This window comes from Alternaria dauci, chromosome 6 (genome assembly GCF_042100115.1).
Source record: "Alternaria dauci strain A2016 chromosome 6, whole genome shotgun sequence".
Taxonomy (NCBI): domain Eukaryota; kingdom Fungi; phylum Ascomycota; class Dothideomycetes; order Pleosporales; family Pleosporaceae; genus Alternaria; species Alternaria dauci.
In genome coordinates, this window is record NC_091277.1 from 1,293,963 (window position 1) to 1,321,002 (window position 27,040).

At 52.2% G+C, this 27,040-nt stretch overlaps 7 protein-coding genes across 7 annotated transcripts; 4 read left to right on the forward strand and 3 right to left on the reverse strand.

Moving 5' to 3' along the window:
* Positions 1-792: 792 nt before the first annotated feature.
* Positions 793-2,024, forward strand: ACET3X_006771 (uncharacterized protein; the record flags this gene model as incomplete). The annotated part of the gene is made up of 6 exons (XM_069452938.1): positions 793-852; positions 903-1,332; positions 1,385-1,526; positions 1,581-1,862; positions 1,926-1,942; positions 2,005-2,024. The coding sequence occupies 6 exons, from the start codon at positions 793-795 to the stop codon at positions 2,022-2,024; spliced, it is 951 nt and encodes a 316-aa protein (XP_069305539.1).
* A 1,097-nt stretch (positions 2,025-3,121) lies between these two features.
* ACET3X_006772 (uncharacterized protein) lies at positions 3,122-4,492 on the reverse strand. Its single transcript, XM_069452939.1, has 2 exons — positions 3,633-4,492; positions 3,122-3,571 (listed from the first exon to the last, which is right to left on the reverse strand). Exons 1-2 carry the CDS (start codon positions 4,350-4,352, stop codon positions 3,383-3,385), a joined length of 909 nt encoding a protein of 302 aa, XP_069305540.1. The 5' UTR covers positions 4,353-4,492; the 3' UTR covers positions 3,122-3,382.
* A 595-nt stretch (positions 4,493-5,087) lies between these two features.
* Positions 5,088-6,422, reverse strand: ACET3X_006773 (uncharacterized protein). The gene has a single exon (XM_069452940.1). It carries the CDS (start codon positions 6,128-6,130, stop codon positions 5,315-5,317), a length of 816 nt encoding a protein of 271 aa, XP_069305541.1. The 5' UTR covers positions 6,131-6,422; the 3' UTR covers positions 5,088-5,314.
* Positions 6,423-12,576: 6,154 nt separating this feature from the next.
* Positions 12,577-14,274, forward strand: ACET3X_006774 (uncharacterized protein; the record flags this gene model as incomplete). The annotated part of the gene is made up of 3 exons (XM_069452941.1): positions 12,577-12,891; positions 12,940-13,239; positions 13,288-14,274. 3 exons carry the CDS (start codon positions 12,577-12,579, stop codon positions 14,272-14,274), a joined length of 1,602 nt encoding a protein of 533 aa, XP_069305542.1.
* Positions 14,275-14,748: 474 nt separating this feature from the next.
* On the forward strand, positions 14,749-15,261 carry ACET3X_006775 (uncharacterized protein; the record flags this gene model as incomplete). The annotated part of the gene is made up of 2 exons (XM_069452942.1): positions 14,749-15,001; positions 15,056-15,261. The coding sequence occupies 2 exons, from the start codon at positions 14,749-14,751 to the stop codon at positions 15,259-15,261; spliced, it is 459 nt and encodes a 152-aa protein (XP_069305543.1).
* Positions 15,262-17,143: 1,882 nt separating this feature from the next.
* Positions 17,144-17,878, forward strand: ACET3X_006776 (uncharacterized protein; the record flags this gene model as incomplete). The annotated part of the gene is made up of 2 exons (XM_069452943.1): positions 17,144-17,345; positions 17,400-17,878. 2 exons carry the CDS (start codon positions 17,144-17,146, stop codon positions 17,876-17,878), a joined length of 681 nt encoding a protein of 226 aa, XP_069305544.1.
* Positions 17,879-21,097: 3,219 nt separating this feature from the next.
* ACET3X_006777 (uncharacterized protein) lies at positions 21,098-22,387 on the reverse strand (the record flags this gene model as incomplete). The annotated part of the gene is made up of 1 exon (XM_069452944.1): positions 21,098-22,387. The coding sequence occupies one exon, from the start codon at positions 22,385-22,387 to the stop codon at positions 21,098-21,100; it is 1,290 nt and encodes a 429-aa protein (XP_069305545.1).
* Between the last annotated feature and the right edge of the window lie 4,653 nt (positions 22,388-27,040).

A 27,040-nucleotide genomic window follows, 5' to 3' on the forward strand; every position in this document is an offset into this window, starting at 1 on the left:
TCCCGAGGACCAATAAGCGATGCTCGATGCATACCTATACTTTTGCTATTCGTTTGGAGGGTTTGTAGAATTTGGGTGCAGGGGCGTTGGATACCCACGATGATTGCCGTTGTTGGCATCTACTATTCTGTCTCTTTTCACAATTTGACGGTTGTATCTGAATGTTGTTGGGCATACCGGTTATGGCATGACGAACGATCAGAGTCAAGATATGTACTTGTTTGTAAATAATACCAATGAACGGCTTGGCTCAGTCCACATAAACAACCAAGGGTATCCCATTGCACGAGCTGTGCGTGACTCGACATTACAGCGACTGAATGACGTGCAAACTCCACAGCAGCTGGCCGAACCATGGGGAACCGGAACGTTGGTAGGAATGGCAGGCTCGCACTTTGCGTGCGCCACTCGAGTGATTTGCCCGTATTCGTATCGCGGTAGACAGTGCCTATAATGTTGACGGGGCGGGCACGACCTAGTGCGTCATAGGGCCAAGGAGACTGCCCCGCTGCGCCTACGCCTTGCCCAAGGGTACCAGCCGCAACCGGGCTGTGAAGGGCGAAGTTGGGCTTTGATGGTTGGAGCCGCATCTGACTCGGCTGATCGTAAAGTCTTTGTGGAGTAAGCTACTAGCATCTTCCTGTGTTTCGGAGTCAGTTGTGCGCCTGACGATTGTCCTCGCTCGCTCGCCCGCCGAGAAGCTGAAGCTTGGTGTCACATTCATATATCAGCCCCGACACGTTGCGACATTCGCTTTCCCCCCTCACGAACCCTTGACCGTTCAATCCCATCATGGCGTACAACAAAGGCTTCAACCCGGATAGGCTGCCTATGCATGCCGAGCCTGAGCAGGTATGGCTTCTCAACGTTGTCGACGCGCATGCAAGACTGATGTAGACCAGGCTGCTGCCATGATGTCGCAAAACGCACCTGCAGCCTCACGCCCGCTGCGCACAAGTTCAGCGCGTCCAGACTACAACAAACCTCCCCCGCCCACTCCCAGCGGCCAAAGATACGACACCCGTCCAGATGAGCGCTACGGCGGCGGCGGTGGTGGACGCGGCGCAGGAGGTGGTGGATATGATAGCAGGCCCCCACCAGGCGCATACAACGACACGCGCTACGACAGCCGGTACGACTCGAGACAGGACAACAGAATGGCAGTTGGATCGCCTCCACCCGCAAACTACGGCCATGGACCACCACCACAGGGTTATCACGGAAGACCGCAGCTGGCGCAACAGGCGAGGCCGCCGCCCACGCCTGCGCCGCCAAGAGATGCGAACGACCGCGAAGCACTCTGGAGATTGTTCGGCGCCGTCGACAAAGACAGTAGGTCATGGTCAGGGAGTTTGGCTGCATACCATGCTAACGGAGGCGACAGAGAGTGGCGAGCTCACAGAAGCTGAACTGCGCACTGCCCTCGTCAATGGAGACTGGACACCTTTCGACCCACACACTGTCCGTATGATGATTCGCATGTTCGACACCAACAGATCTGGATCCGTCAACTTTGACGAATTCTGGTACTTGTCCATGCCCTCCTTTTATCAGGGTCCAGGCTAACACTTCACTCGCAGTGGACTGTGGGGATTTCTCTCTGCCTGGCGCAGCCTCTTCGACCGTTTCGATCAAGATCACAGCGGTAGCATATCCTACGCCGAGTTCAATGAAGCCCTCGTCGCCTTCGGATACCGCCTCTCCCAGCAATTCGTCGCCCTTTTGTACCGCACCTACGACCGCGACGGCCGCAATGCATTGAGCTTCGACCTGTTCGTGCAAGCGTGTATTAGTCTGAAGAGGATGACAGATGTGTTCAAGAAGTATGACGAGGACCGCGATGGCTATATCACGCTGAGCTTGTAAGTGGTCTAAAACGAGCGCTTGGAACATGTTCTCAGAACCATGGCTAACCACATCCGCAGCGAGGAGTTTCTTACAGGTGCGCAAGCTTTGTTCCTCTTCAACTCGATTTCGGCCTCCACTGATACCGGACTCTACTAGAAATCATCCGCCAGCGATGAGCGGCAGGAACCTCAGTACGCGATTTGCTCAACACTTGGATATGTTGCCAGATCGGAGACCATACAGCATTGGCCCGTCGCCGCAAAGGCGGACAGACCGTCTCCATGGACCACTTCTATGTGACCTGGCGCGACGGTGCATGATGGGGAACCTGATTTGGTGTTTATACAGTGCGGGAACATGCAATGTGTTGGTCGAAAATCAAGCACAATTGATGAAGGTAACGAATTTAGATACCCGTTTAATACAAACGAAAACTTCCATACTACATTTACTTCACCCCGGCTATCTCCTCGCGCTTTCTAAAGCGAGCAGACTACCAACACCGAAACCTATCTCTCCATCCCCTTGTCTCCCGCTGACTCCCACCACGACTGCCATAGTAATAGTAATAGTCATCTTCATCGGGCTCGGCATCATACCTCCTGACCTGTCTGCCCGATTCGGCGTGCGTGTATATGTGTTCTCGTACACCCTGCTCGTCGCGGTAGCCGTTGTAGTTGAATGCTGGACCGTAGTGCTGTCTGTATTCTTACAATCAGTCATGATGAAAGGGAAAGATAGTGGGAGAGGATTGCTTACGCGGCACGATCGTAACGATAACTATCTGGGCTACCTAGTGTGCCGCGGATACTATAGCCACGACGCCGTTGGACGGTTCGCCACGACATGATCCGTCGTATTCAATTGCGGTCTTTGTTTGAGAGTGCGGAACTAGGACCTGGTTTTGATATTTGTCAAAAAGTATGGGTACTATAGGGTGTCTGGACTGATTTGATGGTCAAGATGGCGGTATTGCAGTAATGTGTTTTGCAGAGGAGCGATAGGAATGCATGACCAAGTTAGATGGCTATATAGCGTGATGGCGAGGTGTGAATAGGAGGATGGTGATGCGTACCTGGGCTGGCATGGTGAGGTGTCGAAATGGTGTGTTGGATAGGGCGAAGCCGTGTATGGAGACTGGCAGCAAATACAAGTGCTTTTCACTCAGTATCGGTGGGGTGGAATGCTTTGGGCGAAACACTCGTCCAAGGCCTTTCTAGAATCACTTGATCGAGATGGAGTTTCATGGGAGATGAGATGAGGCGCACGTGTCTGAAAAGTCGATGTTCTGTATTGAGTATGTTCATTCGAACAAATTACGGATATACAATCTTCTTCGTCACTAGGTCCTTCTAGAACACATTCTGGTATCTGGGGGTATATGACAAACTTCAAGGAAAGACGTGAACTCGTACGTGGGATCGTGAGAAAGAAAGAAAACCGCTATACACCAAGTATCGCCCCATAGCGACATGACCGATTTGACCAGTTCAGGAGCGCACAATGCAATCTTGCACTTGCAACTTCGCTTCCCTTACACCTTGTAGGGCTTGCGAGCACGGCGCGATTCGCGGTCTTTGCCGCCAATGCAGAAGCTCGCAATCCAGCCAAGGACGGCGATGAGCATAAGCGCGGTAGCAGCCCATGTGATGGCAAGGAACTTGCCGCCATAGTTCGCTCTGAGACCAATCTCGCTGCCGTTGTCGTTGATGATATCGGTGGCCTAAAGTAGAGGTATGAAGTTAGTTCATGTCTCACATGCGCGTTGTACAGTCAAAACTTACCTTGATCATAACGGCAGTGACAAGCGCGCTCGCCAGCCCAATAGCCAGGAACGCGAGCGTGGCGAGGAGGAAGTTGACACATGGAGTGAGCCTTCCATTTCCGATGAAGATTCCAAGAACGCTAGTAACGAGCGTGATGAATATGAGGCAGATGGCAATGACGTACAAGACGAACATGGCCGCCATGAGCGCATTGAGTGTGTCGATGCCATTTTGGATATCCTCTGGCCATTGCAGGTCTTGCAGGGTAATGTCCACACCCGTCCTGTTGAGCGCGTCCTGGATGATCTGGGTAGGGTCGAACTTGTAGGTAGCCCTGCTCTCGGCGCACTCGGTGACGTTCTTGCTAATGTCGCTCTGACTCAGCGTCGCATTTGCCACTTCTCCAGGCTCATATTGTCCTTGACAGTAATTCAGCATGTGTGCCGAGTACCAGTCTTCGACGCCAATACGCGCGCGGAGTTCGTCGATCTGTTCATTGATTTCGTTTGTGACGCTATCGGTGATGGAGTCAGGGATAAGGTTTACAATCGACGAAAGTGTCGAGTCGGAATCCGAGGTTGCAGAGGAGATGAGGTTTTGGCCAACAGCGGAAGTGTTGAGTGTGAGGAGGGAGTAGTCTTCCATGAAGTTCTTCTTGTGCCCCGCGAATAGGCAGAGGAATGAAAGTATGAGCGCGACGGTACAGCAGAGCACCGGTAGTATGGCGATGAACCGCATCGTTGCGGTGTTGTTGGCTTTGCGATTGTGGTGTAGATGTGTAGACGGTCGCGATCCTCTTTATGTGCTACAAGTGAACGGCGGTATATTCAAAGAGCAACGAAAGGCTAAAACGCAGATAAAAGACAGGAAGCGATGGATGGTGAGTTGTATAAAGGCGATAAAGAAAGAGTCAACCACTTATACGTGACACGCAAATACAAGCTTGCCATGCGACGACCGCGTAAAGGACCCGCACGTCACTCACTAGGGCCCGGCCATGGCAACAAGCGAATAGCAACGCTGACCAACGGGGCCTCAGCCTCGAGATCAACGTCTTGGGAAGACGAACCAGGGCCTATTCCGCACACTGACCACAAAGTTGACGTGTTGCTGGGCGTCTGTTGTTCAGACCCTGGAACTATGACGCAATGTAGCGCTAAGCGAAGCAGTCGCGCAGGGGTGAAGCAGGTACGACTGCAGCATAACAGTGCCTAACTGTTTTTTGGTTGGGTGATAACGGAAGGCTCTGAAAAAGAAACGGTGTCAAAGTGTTTCGTCGTATGATGACTGCAAGCTGCAACGGGGTGGGCCAGAGTGCAGCGCTTGCAAATGTGTCAGCCACGTGGATGTGGGGTGCACAGCCGCAACGTGCGCGTACAAACGACAAGATTAAGGGTGACACAAATAGAAACTGGATTCAACAGAAGTACATTTGCGTGAGCACAGAAACCACGGTAGAGTCAAGACTTGATTGTCTAAATCATTTGTATTCTGGTCTGTCGCTATACTTCCGACTTCTATTCATGAGGCGTCGTCTATCATGATGACCATGAGTGCATTACCTTCGTAAGTGGAGCAGCCGGTGCTCTCGTACTTTGTTTCGGAGTGGAATCGTGGTAAGCGGCTATGGTAAGAATGTGATGTTGCGCGTTGCGCTTTGGTGGTGGATCGAAGTCGCTAGGGCTCGGTGCTACCCTGCCTCATGACGGCGTCTTCTTGGAGTTGTTTGCAGCTTGGGCTGCCGACGATGAAGCAGCGCTGATGCCGTCGGTAAAGGGCGAGTATGGTGCCGTCACTGAGTGCGGGGGTGCTCGTTGGCCCGACTTTGTGCGTGGAGGCTCAGCAGATGCCGGCCACTTCTTCTGCTCTTCGTGGATCTTGTCCAGTGGTTCTCCGACTATGTGGTATTTTTCCCAATTGATGGGCGGACATCGCACAATGTTCTGCGGCTGGGGGATGGCGGGGAACTTGGGTGGGTCTGGCTTCGCGTCCATGTGCGTCGAGTCTTTGCGCATGTCTGCGCTGCTGGTGTCTTGGCCATGGCTACTTGACGCGTCGGCCAGATGCGACAGTGTTGGGGTGAGTATGTCGTGGTACGAGTGCGAGGCCTGGGCTCTCTGTTCCTGCAGCGACTTGACGAAGGCTTGCGGGTCCGACACAGCGGCCGCCTTGAGCTCTTCGAGGGCCTTGAGGTCGCGCTTGCTCTTTTCGCGCTGCAGCTGCAGGAGCGATATGGCGGAGCGCAGGGCGATGGCATCCGGGTTGTCCGTCTCGGATATGGCGACCGAGGGCGGCTGGGGGGTGAAGGTGGCCGTGGGCGGAGGGGCAGGGCGGGGTCGGGGTTCGGTGCGCTCCACAGGAGCTAGCTGGGCAGCAGAAGCTGTGGGCGTGAGAGGGGACACGGGCGGGCGGTCAGGAGTGGGCGACTTGGAGCGGTTGCCAGAGTGCTCCGAGGCCGTCGAGGCGTCGCTCGACGAGACTGGGCGCGTCGTCGTGTCGACGATGAGCGCTGGCATGGCGGCGTAGAGGGAGACGTCTCCAGGCGCAAAGCCGGAGAGGCGAGGCAGGATCCCAATCGGCGACCACGCTGCGGTGAGGGCGAGGGCAGACCGCGCAGAGGCCTAGCAGCTGCTGTGGTAAATCTCCGGCAGTGGTTCGCCGCGAGGTGGCGGCGGTTAGGCGCTGTCTGGGCGTGTGCCTGGACCGTCCATGCCAGATGCGACGTGCGATGGGGGGATTTGTGTCGTGCAAGATTGCCGCGCGCGGGAACACCCACGCAGTTATCCTTATCGTAATCGACACGTCGCGCTTTGGGTGGGAAGAGTGTGCGGAGCCGGCGGCGGGCGAGAATTTCTTTGGCTGCCACAGTCGGCTGCACGGAGAGCTCGGAACGAGTCCATGTCGTCCAAGGGGTGACACACATGTGTACCCGAACATGGACGCTTCTGTGGCATTCTCCAGCATGGCATCGTATACAGTACGGCCACGAATCTACCCTAGCCTCTGCCCTCGCTTACACTGCTCTCTGCCCGTGCGAGGCCTTCTCAGACAGACTCTGTCATGTCCACGCCATCTACGCCTTGGTCGAGCAGAATGCCTACTCCCTTGGGGCAGAGTAGCAAACTAAATACGGCACCGGCACGACGCAGCACCGTCAGTGCGTTCATCTGAAGCTGCCGCCGACTCAGAACCGATACAACGGGCTTTTGCCATGTGTCCGTCAGATTGCCAATTTCTGTCTCCCAGAACGCGTCCATGTCATCTGGCGGTGCATTTGCAGGTGCACGCAGCCGACCGCCTGCAAGGGTCAGCGAGAGAGAAGGACAGAGAAAGCGAAGCCACCCACGAAATGAACCAAAACGCCATATCCAGCCCGCCCAATGGCATTAGTCTGATAGACAGTGCCGCGTGGATGGCCATCAGCGTCAGTCTCCATGTGTGTAGTGTACCCGTGCAGGGCGGCGTCCTACCGCTGTGAGTCGCTCTTGCTTCTTCCTAGCCTTGCGAGCGCTCGAATGCGCCTTCTACTTACAGAAATTCCAGCTCCAGACAGGCACGCCCAGTGGCCTCAACCACCCGTCCCGTTGTTGAGCCTGTCCCTCTGCACGCAGATTTTACCCTTCCCAATGCCACTCAAATTCCTTCACTTCTCGACCCTCAACTACCGTCCACTACCTCTCTACCCGCATGACATGCGCTACGCCTTAGCGACAGCCTGCCAATCAAACGTCGATCAAACTGGCACCGACTGGCCGCTAAACCCTAAACACCCACGCGACCGAAATCACTTTCGTTAGCCATGGCTCCGAGTGCAGACTTAACAGCACAGTCCCCGCTGGCGCGCATGCCCAAGCTGAAGTACAGAAATCCGCTGCCGGCCGACAGCCTTTCAATTGCCTCCGACACTTCCCAGGACAGTGGGCCCCACTCTCCATATAGTCAAGAGTCTCCCGCGACCCCGGATTCAAACGCTCCTTCGACCATCTCCCGTCCTTCCTTCGAAACGACCTCCGTGACGTCATCCAGTCTGGCTTCCATATCCTCCAGCAACTCTTCATCAAATGGCTCAAAGTCATCGAAGAAGAAGAAAAAAGGCAGCTCCGTCCTCGGCTTTCTTTCTTTAAAGGAGCCCTCTCAGGTCGCCTTGGAGCAATTCGCCGAACAGCAGCGCAAGCAAAATGCCAACTCGGGTGCATCCACGCCCCAGTCCAGAGTGAGCAGCAGCTATGCTGGCCAAAAGCTCCCGCCATCTGTACCCAAGGTCAACTCGAAATGGGACGGTGTTCCCGAATCCGTCAAGAACCGCCACTCGGCATCAAGCGCATCAACCAAGGACAATAGAAGCAGTGTTTCGTCAAAGGGGTCCTTTGGCTCGCCTCTCAAACATGCTCCCTGGAATGAATCCAAGTTTTCCGTAATGACCGACGGTACTCGCAATCCACCAAACTCGGTCGCCTCCATGTCCTTGTCGAATCTTACTGGACTTGGATCCTCGCCATCTACTACCACTCTCCCTGAGATATCCTACTACTTCCCTGACGACCCTGCTGCATCTGGCGCATTGCCCCCAAGATCTGAGAGCGCAGGCGCAACATACGATTATATTTCGCAACTGCCAGTTCGACTGTCAGACTCAACTTCGAGTGATCGTCCAAGCATGGATGGATCAGTAGACTCCAGACCGCATTCACCAGCTTCTTCAACGACATCAACGGATACAGTTGTCATGGACACTGCAGATACCATCTTCAGAAAACTCAACGACCAACCTAGCCAAGGTGTATGGGGAAGTGGTGCACATGCCGTTCAGTCACCTATTGGGGACAATTCTGAAAATGTGCCTGATTCACATGACTTTCTCTTTCAACCCCAGTCCCCCACAGGACGCCGAAAAAGCGACCCGTCCACCATATACGAGTCTTCTCTGGCTGCATCGACAGTTCCACATTATGTCCCTCAACGACCAGTCCAAAACTTCAGTCGGCCAATGGCAACCAGGGGCCCGTCGCCAGTCCAACGCTCTTCACACATGCCACACTATAGGAGGACGCCATCAGCGCCAGCGCTGCCGACCTTGTACGAAGCCTCACTGGCCAGCACCGATGATCTTCAACAAGACGGCGATGATGACGACGATGATGATGGTGACGATTCGTATTCAATTGCGCCTTCCACCATCGCACCATCTGAGCTCTCCAAGCATTGGTATGAGTCTCCACGTGAACGTCTAGGTCTGGGCAGACGCCTTCAAATTAATGACGTATCACCTTGGGGGGAGGAGAGAGAGGCCGCAGGTAAGCCCAAGAAAAGTCGATTATCGATGTTTGGGAAAGCTGTGTCTAGGGGATAGGCTTTGCGGGCAAAGCTTGCGCATTGACTGACTCCCAGTGGGTAGCTTCGTGCGATCCCCAACGATTATCGACCAGTGCCACACCGACACGCGTGTCTTGATACGCCAACTTGTGTACAAACTTTTGCGATTAGCGATATCCAGCATTTTCCTCGCTTCGGCGACTCTCATGTACGGCGGCATCTCTGAACGCCAGCATCTCTGAACGCCAGTTTCTCCAACATAGATACCCATTTCACGAATCTTACATACCCGCTTCTTAATAGCTACGTCGACCTGTATGGCCTCCTAGGTAATGTGGTGCTTAGGTCCTTTTCTTAGAGGATTGATCCCCACTACGATTGCAGACCTGTCAGGTGTTAGAGGAGCTGCGCGAATCGCGCGTCCATTGGAAGCTTGGACACCACTAGACACTACCCACATCACATTATGGGTCGAACTATATTGCAACGTTTTGCGTCCATCACATACTTTTCATGCAAGCCATGGCCTCACTAGATGACCCTTTTGAACACTATATTGCTTCTGCCGTCGTTCTTCAGCCCTACCATTGGCGCGGGTGCCTCATGATCGCCAGGTCCGTCAAAACCTTAACGCCTAGATCCAATCCCTTGCAGTATCGCGAGAGCACGCCTTTTATCTTTACATTTGACAGGCCCTAATGTGATTCGCCTAGCGAACACCTGATCCGATGCGATCAGTCACCATCCAGTGGATCAACCCGGTACGTTTGCCGAGCAGGTCAACCCGCATCTAGTATGACAACACGGTCCACTGATACACAACACATTTACTCGACGTTGAATCCTACATAGCAAGCACGCCTATGACCTGCATCTTCTCTCTCGGCTGACCTGCTACGCATGCGACACGGCATCTATACCCCTTTCGGAAGCTTCCTCTCATCGGCCTAAACAAGGCATGATTCTACTAAAATAATTGCCGACACACACCAACTAAAGTAGCTTTCTCCAGATCAGCATCGTGGAACATCAAGGTACCGCCTTGCGACACTAGCTTGATCGGTTGGGCAAGTTCGATCATCCCCGGGCTACCCATGACCAAGTGTCATGTTTATTTCCGAAGGTAGAGAGCGACTGTTCATACGTTGGTCGAGATACTTTTTACCAGAATAGCGCTACCTGCATGTCAACTTTATATACGGTTTCACAATCAAAGTATATATAGACTATCAGAATGAGTAAGGAGATGTGACACAGACTATGCGACTCGTCGCGAACTTGGTGCTGGACCTGGATTGTGGTCAGAAAGTTCTCGGGTCTTTGGAAGAGGAGAGAGTGGAAGACACGCGTCTGCAGGACTGGCGTTTGGTATCTGTATACACTGCGAACAGTGTACAAGAACGGCCGCGAGAGCAGGGCTAAACGTGTGATTGACGCAGGTTCTATTGTGATCCTGTGGCAACACCCAGAAAGCTCATCATATCCCGTACTCCCGATCTCGGTTGATGTACTAGGTCTTAACAGTATCGGCATATGAGCTGTGCTTGGTATTTATCAGTGCTTGTTCTGCGTTGTTGGGGTGAGACCAACATATCGGCGACGAACTTCGAATCGGTTGATCCTCAGGAGTCTATGCTTGACACCATATTATATGTCGACCGTTGTTTCCTGCTGTCTCTGCTTGGTCTTTAATCGCCCTATAAACATCTTCTAAATAAGTCCGCGCCACGTCATGTTGGCATAGCACGGAGGTTCTCACATCCATGACACTCACAACACTTTGGCAAACCCCGCATCGTACCACGACCGCGTCTCCTCACTTTTCCAAGGTAGCATTCAAGAGCTTAGTGTAGTATTTCATCCTTTGAGCAGGTCGGGCTGCGAACAGCTGCGTCGTACACCCCTTTCCAGCGAGTACACGTTGATGCGGCATCGCTTGTTGAACTGACTGTAGTTGGGTGTTCTTTTCATCCCAGCATTCTTGAGCTAACTTTCCTTTATGTGGAAAAGGGCTACAATGTCGCCGCTAATGATTCACTCGTCGTCGCCGCCGGAGTCTCTGGGATGGGGATGCTTCGGACTCATAGCTGCACTGTGTTTCCTTGGAGAAACTTCTGTCGGACCCCCACATCTATCTATCGTTCTCGGTGAATAGAGCCCATTTTTTCGATGTGCTCGTCATCGACGTTCTTATATGCCTTCAGGTTTATGAGGTACATTTGAAATAGCCCTGATCGCAGGCAATTCTCAGAGCTTTCCCCCTATCCTCACCCTTTTCCAGGATGTATTGTGTGTATGGGTCGCTCGCCGCTTCAGCAGGGTACCACTTGTTGTTCTCGTTTTCAAGTGTCTCGTTCGCAGGAATGAGCTTGTTTCCATACAGGCTTGAGGAAGAGTCCAGGCCTTCTTCGGTGTTCGGTATGGAGGCATACTCAGTCGCCACGAGAGTGTAAAGTCGCTATTCAGTCTCCTGGTGGAACTATTGTATCGCCATGATTATTGGGTACATACTCAGTAGCAATATGCAGAAGGTACAATACGTCGGCTAAAGGGTCTGCCATTTGGTGCCTGCACAAGCGTCCTGCTTCAATGGGGCTTCAGTTGTGTCTGTGGGACCTGGTTGCTCGCAAACGCTATGATCCCACCCAAAGGTTTGGAGGACGCATTAACTGCAGATCTTCCTGTGTGAAAAGGTGTTGGTTTTCATCTCTCTATTGATAAGGCGAGAACCTGCACAATGTCAAATACTAGTATTCTCATACACACCTTGAATGCGCTCATTAGCGGTCCCTGTGCTGATGTCCTCAGTCTTACGGCACAAAGAGTAGCATCGAAAGAAGAGCTTGATAATGTCATGCCATCCAGCCGTGGAGGATATCTACATGACGTTCCTTTTCTGGCCCGGATGTAGTGGCCTTGTCGACATGTTGCTCTACATTTTATTACGGAATCTGTCTTCCTGAAAACAAGGCTCAGTATGCCTGTCACTTTTTAGCGGCCTACACAGATATGCTGACGGTACAAAAACCAATAAACAAGCCGCATATTTCAATGACTTTTTGTTCGTCGCGAGCTTCATCCTCGGTCGTCCAGTCTAGCACTCATCTTTACTTTCATTGAGTGAGCTCGTACTGTCAAGAGCGATGCTAGTGTATCTTCCGGATATCTTGCTGTCAAAATCTGGGCATTCGAATTTCCGAAACAGGATAGGAACAATTTCACAGACTTTCTTTGTAAAGAGCTGCAGGCAGCGCGGGATCTCCTCATTCTAGTGCTTGTGCTGGACACCATAAAGTCGGCTTTGATGCTGCAGAAGAAAGTTCTCATTGCGAAAGCTATCGTGTTGTACTAACTTCACCACGGAGTTGCGCACTCAAGAATTGTTGACGAAAGTAATCGTATGAAGAACGCGGTGCAATAGATCTGTGCTGACGGGATAACTTGATGCGCAGAGATGTGCAGAGAAGTTGAGGGACCGGGAGGGACAGGGAAGCTTGCTGGTCCAAGCCTAAGCGGGCTAGCGAGCTACGAAGCTCACATTTTCACGTGAGATACCTGCCGATCTGAAACACCATAAACTCGCACGATACGCATCGTGTGCGCGCCTCATTCAATCCCCTCAGCTTATCAATAAACAAAGATTCGCATCATGTCATCCGAACCAGCGTCTTCTGTAGCAATACCAGCACCTTACCACATCTCCAAATCCAAGGTTTGCATAAACAGCAAAGGCGAAAGCATCGGTCACGGCGTTTTCGCCAATCGAAGATTCGGCGCGGGCGAAGAAATTGCCAGCTTCAAGCGCCCACTTGTTGGTTCACTAGAGACCGAACGGCTATCCGACACATGTGCGAACTGCTACCTCTGGACTGAGGGCTCATCGACTGGTACGAGGCTATATGTACCTGAAGGGGCAAGAGTGAACAAATGTACTGGATGTCAGAGATTCCAGTACTGCAGCAAGGTATATCGAACTGATGATTGATCGATACACAAGACTAAGATGCTTCAGGCGTGTCAAAAAAAGGCATGGGATCGGGGCCATAAGCATGAGTGCAAGATACTCAAGCCCATGGTGGGTAGACATCTACCGAAAGCTTTCCTCGCGTGTTTAGAAATACTCGTCAGGCGCAAGCATAAGCTCATCTCCGATGAAGACTGGGAGCTGCTCTGTCATTTACCTTCCCATATTGATGACTTCAAGCGCAATGGAACCTATGCAAACATTGAACTTATGGCGATGGGTGCTGGGCAGTTCTCATTGTCGCAAAATATGTTCGACAAGGATTTCGTTGCTGCGATGTATGGCCGGGCAAGTTGACCATCGAGACGTCCAAGTGCTCTTGCTAACTCGTATTAGATCATGTCAAATGCTCTTACATTGATCACACCTACACTGGATCCTCTTGGTATTATGGTAGATCCTATGCTATGCCATATGAACCACTCTTGCGATCCGAATGCATACATCATGATGGACGGACCACAGGTGAGCATTCGCACCCTCCGACCTGTCAGAAAAGACAAGGAAATATTCATCTCCTACATTGACGCTACCAACCCCTACCACAAGCGGCAAGAGGAACTTCAATCACGATGGTTCTTCACCTGCCGCTGTGCAAAATGCCAGAATAAGGCTTCCTTCCAAGAAGATAACTGGCTAGTACCGGCAGATCCTCGGTTTGTTTTGGGCAAAGACGAAATGGCAGGAATGGCTCAGAGCCAGGAGCAGATTTTCGAGTTGTATAACGAGCTCCAAGGAATGGCTGACTCGAAGCTTGTCATCCGAGGGCTTCAGGAAACTCTCAAGATATCCTATGAGTCGGGGTTCTGGCCAGTTTACCGTCAGCCATATGCCGCGGTCCGTGACGATTTGATCGTACACCTACTTTCCGTAGGGAAGTATCAAGAAGCATGGAGACAGTGTGCAAAGCGGTACAAGCACATTCTTCCAAAGTTGTATCCAGTCCCTTTCCACCCGGTCCGGGTAGTTATGACATGGCAGACAGCTATGCTGGCTGCATACCTAGCTAGTACTGAGGAGGGCGTGGGTGCGTCAGGAGTAAACATCGGTCTGATCGCCATGATGCTGGTAAAGCAGGTATTGGATGTTGCGCACCTGAGCCATGGACCGGCTAATGCATTTACAAAGAGCGTGAAGGGCAAAGCAGAAGAAATGATAGAGGAGCTCAAAAGAAGTATTGGCAATCCGGACAGCGAGGTCATGAACCGGGAACTTGAGGTTCAGAGAGACAGGCTGATGGATATGGGCGATTGGGCTGAAGACGGACAGCTTCAGGAAGAGCTCAAAACTATACCATTGGAGGAGAAGCCTTTCAGCGTCTGATGTGCACTCAGTCGCATGAGCTTCTATAGCCTTCGAACCGATCCAGTACCTGCCACTACTCATTCTACACTGAGTACCTCCCCACAATACTGCATGGTAAAACACAATGACTGTGACCACAGATGGGCTGAGTCGTACCATCGTTACAAGCACTCCGGTAGCGATGCCTGTAACTATCTCACCGGCAGACATGAGCTTACCTTTTCTACGTAAAGGTGAGTGGTGAAGCCCCACAGATTCTCACCGTCACCGCCGCCCTGCTCAGACAACAGGTTGCCTCACCACGCAAACGTAGCAGTGAGACGCATGTCTATTTGAGTTCCTCCTCAGGGTTTCTATTCCATCCTCTTGAAACTGCACTTCAAGCATCCTCCATCTCGCGTCACCAACACGAGCACCGCTCAGCAGCATCACATCTCTCAAAACTACACCACCACAGCTCTCTAATAGCATACTTCTCACCGGATCTTCAAGATGCCCCCCAAAGCTGCTACTCTCGATGGCCAGAAGGTGGTCCCAGCCGACTGCGTCTCTGTCCTTCTCATGGCTTTAGGCAGTACCACGATCACCAGGGCTCAATATGACATGATGTCGGCTCTTGACGGCACACGAACTGCAAGCTCTTTCGAGCATCAATTCCGCACGATCACAGCTAAGGCAAAGGAATTGAAAGCCCGTGCCGAAAAGGGCGAGGCATTCCAACCCGTAGCACCTGTCAATAAGCGTGGTGAGCACTGACACTCTTTCGCCCTCACACCGATACGACATTAACCATGTGTAGGCCAGACTTCCTCAGCAACTCCCAACAAAAGAAAGGCCGCTTCTTCAGGATCCGACGATCCGACCCCCTCCAAGAAGAAGGCGACTCCTAAGTCACGTGGAAAGAAGAGTCAGACCCCGCTTGAGACGATGGATGACACTTTTCCCGAGGACGCCGAAGAGTTCATCAAGAACGAGGCCAAGTGGGAGGAGGAAGTGTTTTCTTAGAGGATAACGGGCATGGTTGGACGGAATTGGAGTTCGGACACGTATCGGGCTCAAAGCAGAGCAAATGAGCCGGAGTAGAGAGTGGACAAAGTTCGTGGGAATCCTATAGTGAGATCCAACAGTCGTCTACTGCGCCTCAGAGGAACCTTGGGTCACAATATGTTTGGTACGACTCAGTAAAAGTAAGCTCCTCTGTAGATCAAGCTTTTGGAACAATCATTCGGCAAGCATCTCTCGGCCACAACCTCATTGTCTTGCATACAGGCATTCAACGTGCTGTGCTTTCTACATTGTTAATGTTGAATATGGAACATACCTTCAAAGTGCGGTATGGTCGGGGTACAGCTTATATGAACGAGCTTCTTCGTAGCTAGTAACGTTGCAACGAATCATGCTATGAGTGGAACGCTCTCGAACCTTTTGCATATAGATAGTGGATATCCGCACAAAGATTTTGAGCCTGCAGCACAGTGAAATCGACGATGCGCAAAAATCAACATTCAGCGAGAGGCACACATTCCGGGGTACTCCCAACCTTCGTACGCGTGCGACTACATGCACTTGCTGCTCTTTCGTTCTAGGTTTCATTGACACGTTTTTGTCTTTCTTGGTTTCATAATTGCCAATGCTGGGCACACGTTTGGCTTTGCAGCAGAGCTGTAAAAAGCTGACATACTTCAGCTTATTATAAGCAAAGCGCGCATAATGTACGTAAACATGGCACATCTAGTTTCTCGGCAGCGCCCGGCTGTACTCAGTGCACATGTGCAATAGCGAGCTGCGATATTCACTCTCTTGAACGTTGACCGCGTCTCTACTGGCGGACATGTTCGTCGAGTCGATAGTTCATGATCAAATCTCCTTTCAGTGGATCCCAAATATCGGGCCGTCTAGAGGCACGTCGGCTCCGTGCTAAAAGCCGCAAGCTCATTACCGGCGTCGCATCGACCACATAGTCTGGCCCCGAAGCTGGCGAAGTTGTCCAGGGACAGTCGCAGATCGCAGTCACGTCGGCGCATATCGATAGGGGGCGATCAGAGCGCTGGTTGGAGTCGCACTGGCTGAAGATGACGTCGCCCTCTGGCGGTTAAGGTCATGTGCGAAACCGGGGTTCGCGCAAGGTGGCGGTGGAGCTGACTTGCCAGGCGAGGGAAAGCTAGATGATATGTGCTGGGGTGGCCGATGTACAGGGGGGGAGAGGGTTTCGGCGCCAATGCAGGTACAGTGGCGAGGCGATCGTACATTGCGTGCTTACAACATTGTATTGCATCCAACGCCGACGACTTGGAACAACAGTCCGTCCATGTCTTTTTGTACTCCAACTGGACTTCTCGTATTCCTCTAGGTCAGACGACAGCAGAATGGCAGCGAGTCCCCTGAATTTCCCCGGATTACTGAGTGGCTTCTTCCCTAAACTCCAAGCAGCTAGCATCGTGGCACGGCGGCCGTTGGCGTGCTCCTCATGCACTGGGATGCTTTCGTCGGTGAGTGGCCCCAAGGCTAGACGCTCGCTCTGATCCTAGCCGAGATGCGCCTCGAGGGCTGTGGGTGAAGAGGAAAAGGGGGCTCCTGGCCAAGCGTCTCACTGGGCGAACGGCCGATTGGGCGCATGAGCATTTGCTTCATTAGCTTCAGAGCTAGCTATACCATATTCGGTCGGCAATTTTGCATCCTCTGCCGTCGCTTTGGCGTCTCGATCCGGTCCAAGTCACCGTTGGGTGTCAGCGTATTCTTTATTATATCGTGTCGCCCTCCGCCGTCTTTCCTTCTTCACTCTCACGTCGCACTATCGCTGTACACAGTCACTCATTCTCTATCCAACTACATATACCCATACAGCCACTACAGTTCTAATACTCTAATCAATCAAACTACCGTCAATATGCGCTTCTTCGAGACCATCCTTTCCGCCGCGGCTTTCGCCGCCGCCGTCGCTGCCCTCGAGATCAACGACTTCCCTGCCAACGGCGTTGTTGCTGGCCAGACCTACACCGTCACCTACTCTCCCGCCGACGACACCCCTACTACCTTCATCCTCCGCCAGGGACAGTCCACTGACCTTGACACCGTCGGTACTCTTACTAGTATGTCTTCCCTCCCGTTGCGGTCCGATCTCCACAATACTAACTGAGTCACAGCTACCGCAACTGGTGGAACCTTCGAATGGACCGTAGACTCCTCGCTCCCCAACGAGGCCGACTACGCCCTCCAGATCCAGCAGGGAACTACCATCAACTACTCCGCTCAGTTCCCTCTCACTGGTGGCTCTGAGGACGACGACACCCCTGTTTCCTCCGCTGTCTCTTCTGCTGCGTCCGCTGCCTCGTCCGCTGCCTCATCTGCTGCCTCTTCCGCTTCCTCTGCCATCAGCAGCGCTGTTGAGAGCGCCAAGTCCAGCCTGATCACCAGCGCCGCTACCGCATCTGCTTCCGCTACTATCAGCCCCTCCGCTGGTGTCAACTCCACTGTCTCCACTGCTACTCTCTCGCGCTCTGCCTCTGGCTCTGCTACTGGCAGCGCCAGCCTCCCTGAGGTTACCGACTCTGGTGCCAACCTCATCGGCAGCCCCATCGCTGCCATGTTCGGTGCCGCCGCCGCTTTCGCTTACTTTGCTTAAGCATTTCCATTCACGACCTCATAGTTTAATTGTCCCTTACGATATATTAGCATTGGAATCTGTGGGAACCCCCTCTATCATCTAGTGTCAATATAGTCACGAGAGCATTGGCGTCCGTGATCTGATGTGTCGGATGGGAACGCTATGCAAAGAGCTTGTATGACGTAGCAGAAAATGATAATATGGAAGCATTTGCCTGATTCACTCGTTACTCTGCCATTGACCTGCTTGATCCTTGTATGCTTTCCATCTCATGATGTGTCGGATGTACTTTTGCTTATTCGAAACCCTTCTCTTCCGACCGAGATGCACTCCCTGTGAGACAGGGTCTTTGCTCCTATGCTTTTCTAAAATGCTTCTTATCAATCAATATCCTACCCGCAAGATCTTCCTTCTTGTAGCACAGACTTCTCGACCAAACATTCGCGTGGTGCCACATCCGTCATGCCTGTCAGTGCCGTGGTACGAAGCTGTCATTATGCGTCGCATGCGCGCCATTTTCCGCACGTCCGTGTCAGCAATCTCATTGTCTGTAGCATTGAGTCTATCGCCCTTTGGCTTGTGCGCAGCATGACGTTTAAATCTCCACCCGTCCGAGGAACCTGAAACGCGGAGTTGAGGAATGCACCTGCTTGCTCGCTCGTTGCGCGCTGAACACCGTGGTTGACTGCCCTGCAGCGACCCCACAGCGGGATCAGTTCCCACCTCTCCACAGACGCATAAGCAAGCTGCAAGAACCCGCTGCTCGTTGCCACACCACAACCACACCTCCTCAAGGGCTATGTTCGCTCTGTAGGCTTCACCACTACAGCACTCACGGCGGCTCCGCGAACACACAGCCTCAGAGCTGTGCGCCAGCAATACTCGCATCGCCACCACTAGATCAGCCAGCCGGTACATACCGAGTTCTACTGCCGCTAGGTAGAAGTACTGCGCGCAAGTCTACACTGGTGTACCAACCAAACCACCAACGTACCAGCCCAAAAGAGCGTAGACAGGTAACACCGCGTGCTGCCGTGTGTTGCGCGTCAATTCCTTCACATCACGCGGTCAATGGCCTTCCATGGCCAGCAAGCGTCTTGTCGTTACTTCCTCGCATTAGCGCTGTTAAGTGGCGCTCAAGCCGAGGCTGATATGCCGGCTCACTCTTGGAGCCTATAGACGAATGGATGTGCTGCACAGTATATTGCGTATTCGAAAAGGCGCTCGCGGCTCAGACAGCGCAGAAGGATATTTTTAGTCGGCACTGAGGAAATGAGACCAATAGGGACGTGGAAGAGGGTGAAAACGGTGTCGGGCTGGGGAACATGGAAGCCCAGCTGAAACCAAGCCTCAAGCAGTGCGTCGTAAGTCTTCGCATTCTTGCAGACTCGTCCATGCCTCGAGTGTCTCTTGTTCAGCCCGCCGCCACCCGTAGAGTCCGTAGCCCGACGTTGGGCACCATTATGCGGTATGCCTCTTGACCACCTGGCCGCTCTCTTCGCTAGCCGGCTTTATTGTACTCGCTGGTACTTCGGTATTATGACAAGGTATGTAATATAATCATCCTTATTGACATTTTTGTTTACATAACATGTTGATTAGGATTTACCAAGGCCATATGGCCATCGCTAAAACGAGCATGGCGATGATTGCCCAGCCGAGTTGAAAGTACTGTGCTAATCATCATCAAGATATTGTGTGCCACTCTTGCACTTTTCATGCACTGCATGATGTCTAGATCAACCCCGTCAGTCGTCCATGCTTATGCTCGGTCAATTTGGAGCAGATACTCTTGATGCAACAACGTTGCGTTTGAGAATCACAATCTGGTCAACTTCTGGGAGATACTGCTCTTCAACGTACAACCAAATTTGCCAAACGCCGAGGATATTCAATTTTGTTCCTATGGCTCTTCCCCAATCCAGACACAAATTGATTCTGCTTCATTGTTCCGACAGAAAAGCCAGAACCAACTCATCAGCACAGCTGTCGTCTGGTCGATTGTCACCCTGAAACTTCCTCTTTTGCGCTCTCATCCTTCTATACAAACATCACCCCCGCAGCTCCAGCAATCGCGCCTGCGAGACCCATTTTCTTAAACCCTCTCGCCGGTGCCGCAGCGCCCGTAGCCTCTGCAGCCGCTGTCCCACTACTCGTCCCACTCCCTGTACTTTCTGCACTGCTCGTCCTCGTTACACTCTGCGTCCCAGCGCTTGTATCGAAACTCGCACTCCTCGATGCGACAACACTCTGTATTCCACTGATTACTGTAACATCAGATGTTACTATATTTGAAGGTACCGGTGATGACGTATCGACCTCCAGACTCGGTGCCGCGGTATCTGATGTTGGGAGAGAGCTTGATGGTGTAATCACAGCGCTGTTGTCAACAGTAAAGGCATCACCCCATGTCGATGTTGGGGAGGCCGAGGGAAGCAGGTTGTCTGTTGACGTTGGTTCTGCGGGTTCGACGGAGAAGGGCTCGCCCCAAGATGATGTTTGTGCGGAGGAAATGCCGAGAAGCGAGAGGAGAGTTGTCTTTCGGAGAGAAGACTTGCGCATTTTGGGATGGTGTTATTGAGTGTGTATGTTTCGTAGGTCTTCAGGTTTGTTGTTCTTGTTCCTTGTGATGATTATCGCTCCAACACGATACTTGAGCCTTCTGTCAGCCGCTTCGAAGATGTCGAACAACTTGTGACGAAAATTCAAGCTTTTGGTGATGGCTTCTTTTTACTTGGATGTCGAAAACCCCGGGCCCGTATCAATAGTCCGGATCATCCCTTTCAGCCCATAAAATTGCCTTATTGAGCATGTAGTGCTCACCAGTCTGACGTGTAGTTGCAGCGCAAACAGCGGTGCGTATCGTGTTGACATGGTGGAACAACTTGTCTCACTCCTGTGATTGGCTGAGAAACCCTATAAACGAAATGTGACTGGATAGAGCTACTTAGTGTTGTTCCGTTTCGGGTCTCCGCAATCCTGCCGCATACGAAGAGACTGCCGGACCCCGAAGTTTAGCGAAGCCGAAAGGACGCGCAACCTTCTGTATGCATCCATTGCTATCACAAGAGTGGAGCGTCTTGAGGTGAGGCTGATGGCTTGCTATGGTGGCAAATGTCAACTGAGGTACCACTTGCCCCAGCACCTTTCTGATAATGCATGTCAGTGGACAATCAATAGCTCACGGACTGTCAACTCAATCTCAATTTGTGTAACCTCCGTATCATGAATTGGAAACTACCATTTGACCAGATCCTGCACTTGGATAGGTAGGCCAGATTCCATGGACTTGTTTGCACCAACGCCGACTAGAACAGCATTTCCACCATCACGAATATACGCAGCCCTCTTGAAGCTGTCCTCACCCTCGTTACCTACAATAACATCCTTTAGTAGCAGAGGGTCGCCTCCGCCATGGCCACCTTCTCCCTTGACGACATCCACCACGTACGGTTTTCCCCACAAGGGATAGACGACAATGTTCGTCTTCTCCACGCCACCCTGTATGTAGTTGGCTTCCAGCTCACCAAGCCCTTCGCTAGTGACAGTCTCGCCGCCAGCAGAGTATCCGCCCTCGACGACATTAATCTCAATGCGGCCCTTGCTGCCATTGAAGACGCAACGATAACCCTCCCATGGAGCATACGCATATGTATTGTACGTCATGACGGCTTTGTTCTTGTACTTGATAACCATGGAGAGATTGTCTTCAATAGTGATACCATCAGCGAAGCAGTTGCGGTCGCGAATGTAGCCATCCTCGTGCTCGGCCTCTAGATAAAGCTTCTTTAGTTGGGCGTTTTGGTCGATGTGAATGGCAAACGGGTCATCTTTGGCAGCCTCGTTGTTGAGGTAGCGCTCGCCGAGGTTCTTCTCTCCACGTCGCTCCGCATTCTCCCTGCCATAGAAGCGCAGGCTGCCAACGCAGTAGACATTCTCCGGCTCGGTGTTCAGCCAGTAGTGTACCAAGTCAAAGTGATGGATTGACTTGTGCATCTGAATGCCACCACTGGTGTCCTTGTTTCGATGCCACCGACGCATGAAGTCGGATCCGTGTGCGCAGTCCAGGATCCAATCCATGTGTACGGTCGAAACCTCGCCGATGACGCCTGAGTCGATAAGTTCGCGCATCTTGGTGTGATGAGGCGCATATCGATAATTGAAGAGCACACGAACTTGCTTGCCCGTCCTCTTCTCGGCATCGATCATGGCCTGGAGCTTCTCTTCATCGATAGTCATTGGCTTCTCGGTAATGGCGTCGCAGCCCAGTTCCATGGCACGGATGCAGTATACATGATGGAATTTGTCGATGGTGGTAACGATAACGACGTCGGCCTTTTGCTCCTTGACCATCTTATCGAAGTCTTCTGCCTTGTACATTGGGACGCGCTCGCCGCCCAGCTCGACCATTCGGTCGTTGGCAGCTTTCATACGCGTCTGGTTCGTATCGCATATGCCCACTACCGCAGCGACAGATTTGAAATCTTGGATGATACTTTGGTAGTAAAATGCGGATCTGACGCCCATGCCTACGATGACATAGCGCTTGACTTGAGAAGAAGGCATTTTTCCTTTGGAAACTAGGCACGTAATCTAGGAGTAAAAGGCACGAGGGATTGAAGTGGTTGACTGATGTCAACAGAACTGACCGTGGAACTGCTTTTATACTACATCTTACTGCGTGTCTACGTTGGTAGAGGGGGCAGACCACACCCATGTACCGGAACCAATGAAACATCAAATCATAGGCATCGTGACGATACTGCTGCTTGTGCTGATTGATCGTGTCTCTCGTTGTGGGTGTTTAGGTGGAGTAGCGGAACTTGGAGAGTGTATGAGGTTAGGCTTGCCGACCCGGAAAGAGATTAGGGGTCATTATCCCCGCACTTTACTCCAATGATAAGAGTGGGGAGGCGGAGACATCCAAATCAGGGTCGGCATGAGGCACTGCGACCAAGACACGACCAACAATGCTCATACATGTGTTGCGCGTAAAGATGGTGGGTCATCTTCTGGTGCGGGGTAGGCAGTAGTTTCTTCTTCCGGGACGGGTACCGCAACAACTCACCTCGTTGACATCTTGCCTAATGCGGGTTGCGCCCGCCTCTTGCATGCTTCGAAGCAACTTTAACCCGGGGATGCCACTCGACTATGGAGATTGTATGGCAATCGGGCGAGAAGGTTCCGAGAAGACGGACAACTGCAGCATGCCCAACTTGTCGTGCACGCAAGAAACGGTGCTACCACATCGAGGACCGCGGAACCAGAAGCAAGGAGAATAATTACAGAGTCGGACGACGAGTGCAAAGGCCTCGTCAAGCAACCGATACCAGAGAGTCCACCCCAAGCCCCGGTCGCGTGAGCGAATACAATCCTGAATCCGTTCTTGTAGCTCTGTCAGAGAATACCGAACCGGGGATAAGCACTTTAGCACAGACACCTCATCTGGTAGCATCACGACCTACTCCGCAAGCTTTAGTGCCTAGTCTATCTGTCTCATGCGAGCCACTGCGCAGGCTGGCATGGTACAAGCAACACAAAATTCGCTCCGCGCCGCCGCCCTTATCTGAATCATACCGAAGGTATCTCCAAGAGGAAGGAGCATTTACTGCACTGCCCAAAACAACTACGGATGCTCTCTTGCCTTTGTACAACTCGACATTAGACGACCTCGTGCCTATTGCGGACGGCCCTGCTGTGTTCCGCCATCACAGCAACGGACACGCGTCTATATATTTGGTGAAGGCAATATGTCTCGTCGTATGCAAAATAGAGCACGCTGCCCCTTTCTTGCGACTGACTGAGTCCGGTCCCCTGCTCGAACCTCTGGACTTTGCGTCAAAACTACTGGCCGGCCTTGATGCTGCTATCAAAGCAGATCTTGAGCCCGACCGCATCATCAAGATTCAGATTCTGGCACTGATGCACTTACACAACGATGGACTAGCTGGCGTTGACCGCGCCTCGAATCATCTTTCACAGGCCATCTGCGAAGCGTGGTCCATGTGCATACATCTCAAAACACCTGGAAACCCAGACGATAACGAGTGCAAGTATCTGTGGTGGTCGCTTCGAAACTTTGATCGCCTGGGTAAACCAATCATGGCAGCTGCACCATTCTTTATCGACGATGCGGATATTGGTGTGGAACGGATACTGCCGAGCAAAGATAGCTATCGCTCCCAAATCATGGCTGTGGCACTGAGGCTCGGAGATCTAATGACCATTGCGACAAAAGCCTACAAAGCCGGCTCCACAACGATGGTCGATGGTTGTTGGGAATTTCCAGCACTTACAGAAGTTATGGGCGGAAGTGGGTTCGATGAATTTCACATGTCACATCGAGGTAAGACGCTCCCCAACTCAGTTCTCCAATTGGCTCATAGGAGTAGCATACCTGGAGACATGGTATCATGTTGCCGCCATGTTGTCTTGTCGCTACAATGGACCAGGCACTGCACAATACACTCGCCGTCTCAAGTCAGCGGACCGAGTACTTGCGATTGTCTCTCGCGAAGGGTGTGAAGGTCTCCCTCCCCTTCCACTAGTGCCTTATGCGATGTCCATGTCTACTACAGTCATCTACCGGGCATTACACGATGGCACAAGAGATATAGATACAGCAAAAGAGGACCTTGACAAATGTTGCGATGTGCTAGATGGTCTCAGCCAACGATGGACCAGCGTGAGGGGTGTGGCTAAGCTTGCAAAGCGACTTTGCAGATTGATAAGCGATGGGACGTTGAAGGGCTTACGAATTGCACATCGACCAACATCTGGTGCTACTACAGCCTCAAGATCACCTATATGCGCCAACATGAGCGCGACTGCGGACCAAGCAGGAGATTTGTACAGCGACGAAGCTTTACAAAGGCAGCTCAGTGAGATATGGCCAAGCTTCGACGCTTCGTACACTCAGATGGATTGGGCTTTCCACGACTATGGCTTTGATATGGAGTTTCCCAGTCCCTTTGATGAGTTTTCATCTTGAGATTATAGAGAGAGTGTGAAGCCATTACGGGTCACACGTTATACAAGACTACCTAACTTTGTTAGTAGAAGAGCCTAGGGATGAACCGTAGTAGATAAGGGCACAGTGCGCAAGGTGTTCGAGATCTGCAAATGCCACAAACTTCATCGCGAACGGTAGAACAAGCTGAGGGGCGAAGAGAATTGGATGTGTAGTCTTTTGTTCTGCTAGATCATAGACATTGCCAAAGCACAAGTCAGACTTGGATTTTGTATAAGATCTCATAACTTCGTTGCTTGTGTCGTACATCATACTCAAATCGCCTGACCAACTGGTCTATTACCCAAAAACTCACCATTCTGTTCACTCCAATTCGCCTGTCCATTCTCTACGCTCGGCGGCCTATACGCAACATACTCCTGTTGCTGAGTCTGCCCTTGTGTCTGTACATGACTCCCTACATTTCCCAAGTTCAACCCATCTCTCTTCCCCGCATCGAGTTCACTAGGTGGCGGCATCTCCCTGCCATCTATTTCCCAGACGTTGGCGTTCGTAGGCATCTCGTTACTTTCTGGTATCTTCGAATCAAGGTATTGGTGGTGCTGGGGCGGCTTCTCGTCAGAGTACCTAGGCGCTGGGGTGGAGCTGTGTAGAGCTTGCCCTGCGGCCGCGGTCCCAGCTCCAGCTCCCATTGTTGTTGCGCCTCCGAATGTCGATGTAGACGCCCATGGTGCTTGGCCTGCTGGTGTTATGGGCGACACTGGGGACATCATAGTCGTCGGTTGTGTCGAGGACAAATTGGTCTGCGTAGGGAGGGTGGTAGTGGTAGAGTACGCATCTTGTTGTGGGACATGGGCATATGCACCGTGTGTTGGTGGGGAGCGATCGGACGACGAAGACGCTGCTGCACTGGCCTCTTTGTCGTTAATGGCTGCGGCTCTAGACTTCTTCCTTTTGTGACGCAGGAGAAGGAGGATGAAGATGCCAATTAAGGCTAGAGCTGCGACCCCTCCTACTACCACGCCAGCGATGAGACCTGTTGATGGTCCAGAGCTTGAATCCGAGGATGATGCTGCTGCTCCAGCGGTAGAGCTCGATGAAGTTGGTTCTTGTGATGCGGTGCTTGAAACCTCGTTCCTGGTTGACGATGCCCCCGTCGACGTTTGTGCAACACTCCTCGCTGTGCTGCTTGTGTCCTCTGTTGCAATGGTGGCGGTAATCTCAGCAGCAATGCTCGTCGGATTCGCAGGCGTAGGTAAGGCATTCACCACACTACCCGCTACGCTCTCTATAATAGCCGTCGGGACCGCAACGCCGTTGCTGGACAACACTGAAGAGACATCGCCAACAATACTGGACAAAAGATCGCCAATCTGTCTCCGTTGACGCTGATGGTTTCGGTGTACTTCATCCGCGCCAATGCTACCGGCTGCATGGCAATAGTCGCTCATGTGGTTCTCTGCGATTGGACGATCTGGATGGGATACTGGATTGAACGCATGGCTGTCAAAGCATGAGACGCGCCATAGGTACTGTTCGCATAGACATGTATAGTCTGGAATGGGAGTAGTATTGCAGGGAAAATAGCCCTTGACCGCCGAAATGCAGGAAGTTATCGCACTAAATTGGCCCACGTTAGTATGTCTTCCGGCCCAACGACGTACTCGCAATTGGAATGATATAATTACATCTGCTCATGGTTCCCACCCTGGGCGGTTGAAATAATGGGCCATCGCAACGCCGGCACAAGTTTGAGCAAGACACCAAGCATCATCACCTCATTTGAGAAACGTTGTTGACGGAAGAACGGACCCGGTAGGAGAGACAGCACCATCAACGCTTTAACATACTAGCCAGAGCCTAATTCTATCAGGCTTGCGAAGTGGCAGTAACAGGGCCTCCGATTTGCTGATCCTGTAGCGGCAGAAGTGGGGACGGCCGATCCATCTATGTTATGTTCTGTTCCGAGCACCCGTCTCGCCATGGGAAACCTGTTGAATTCGATGATGTAGGTGCGGAGGTGCGGCTTGCTGTGGCGGTGCACGTCAGGGGTTCCATGAGGTTTAACTGGTGGGGACCAGAGATGTTCCCTGCTCTAGACTCTGACCTTGTGCGCTAACGGGCCACCCTGATGACATCGCAACGTGGAGACGATAATTTGGGTCAAGATCACCGTTTGTGAGACGCGAACGCGACATGCTAGGATAACT

Bases quoted from the DNA above. Each gene is read 5' to 3' on its own strand.
- ACET3X_006773 (XM_069452940.1), bottom strand. From the start codon at position 6,130: ATGCCAGCGCTCATCGTCGACACGACGACGCGCCCAGTCTCGTCGAGC.
- ACET3X_006772 (XM_069452939.1), bottom strand. From the start codon at position 4,352: ATGCGGTTCATCGCCATACTACCGGTGCTCTGCTGTACCGTCGCGCTC. The intron at 3,572-3,632 runs GTAAGTTTTGAC...CCTCTACTTTAG, and splicing joins TCACTGCCGTTATGATCAAG to GCCACCGATATCATCAACGA.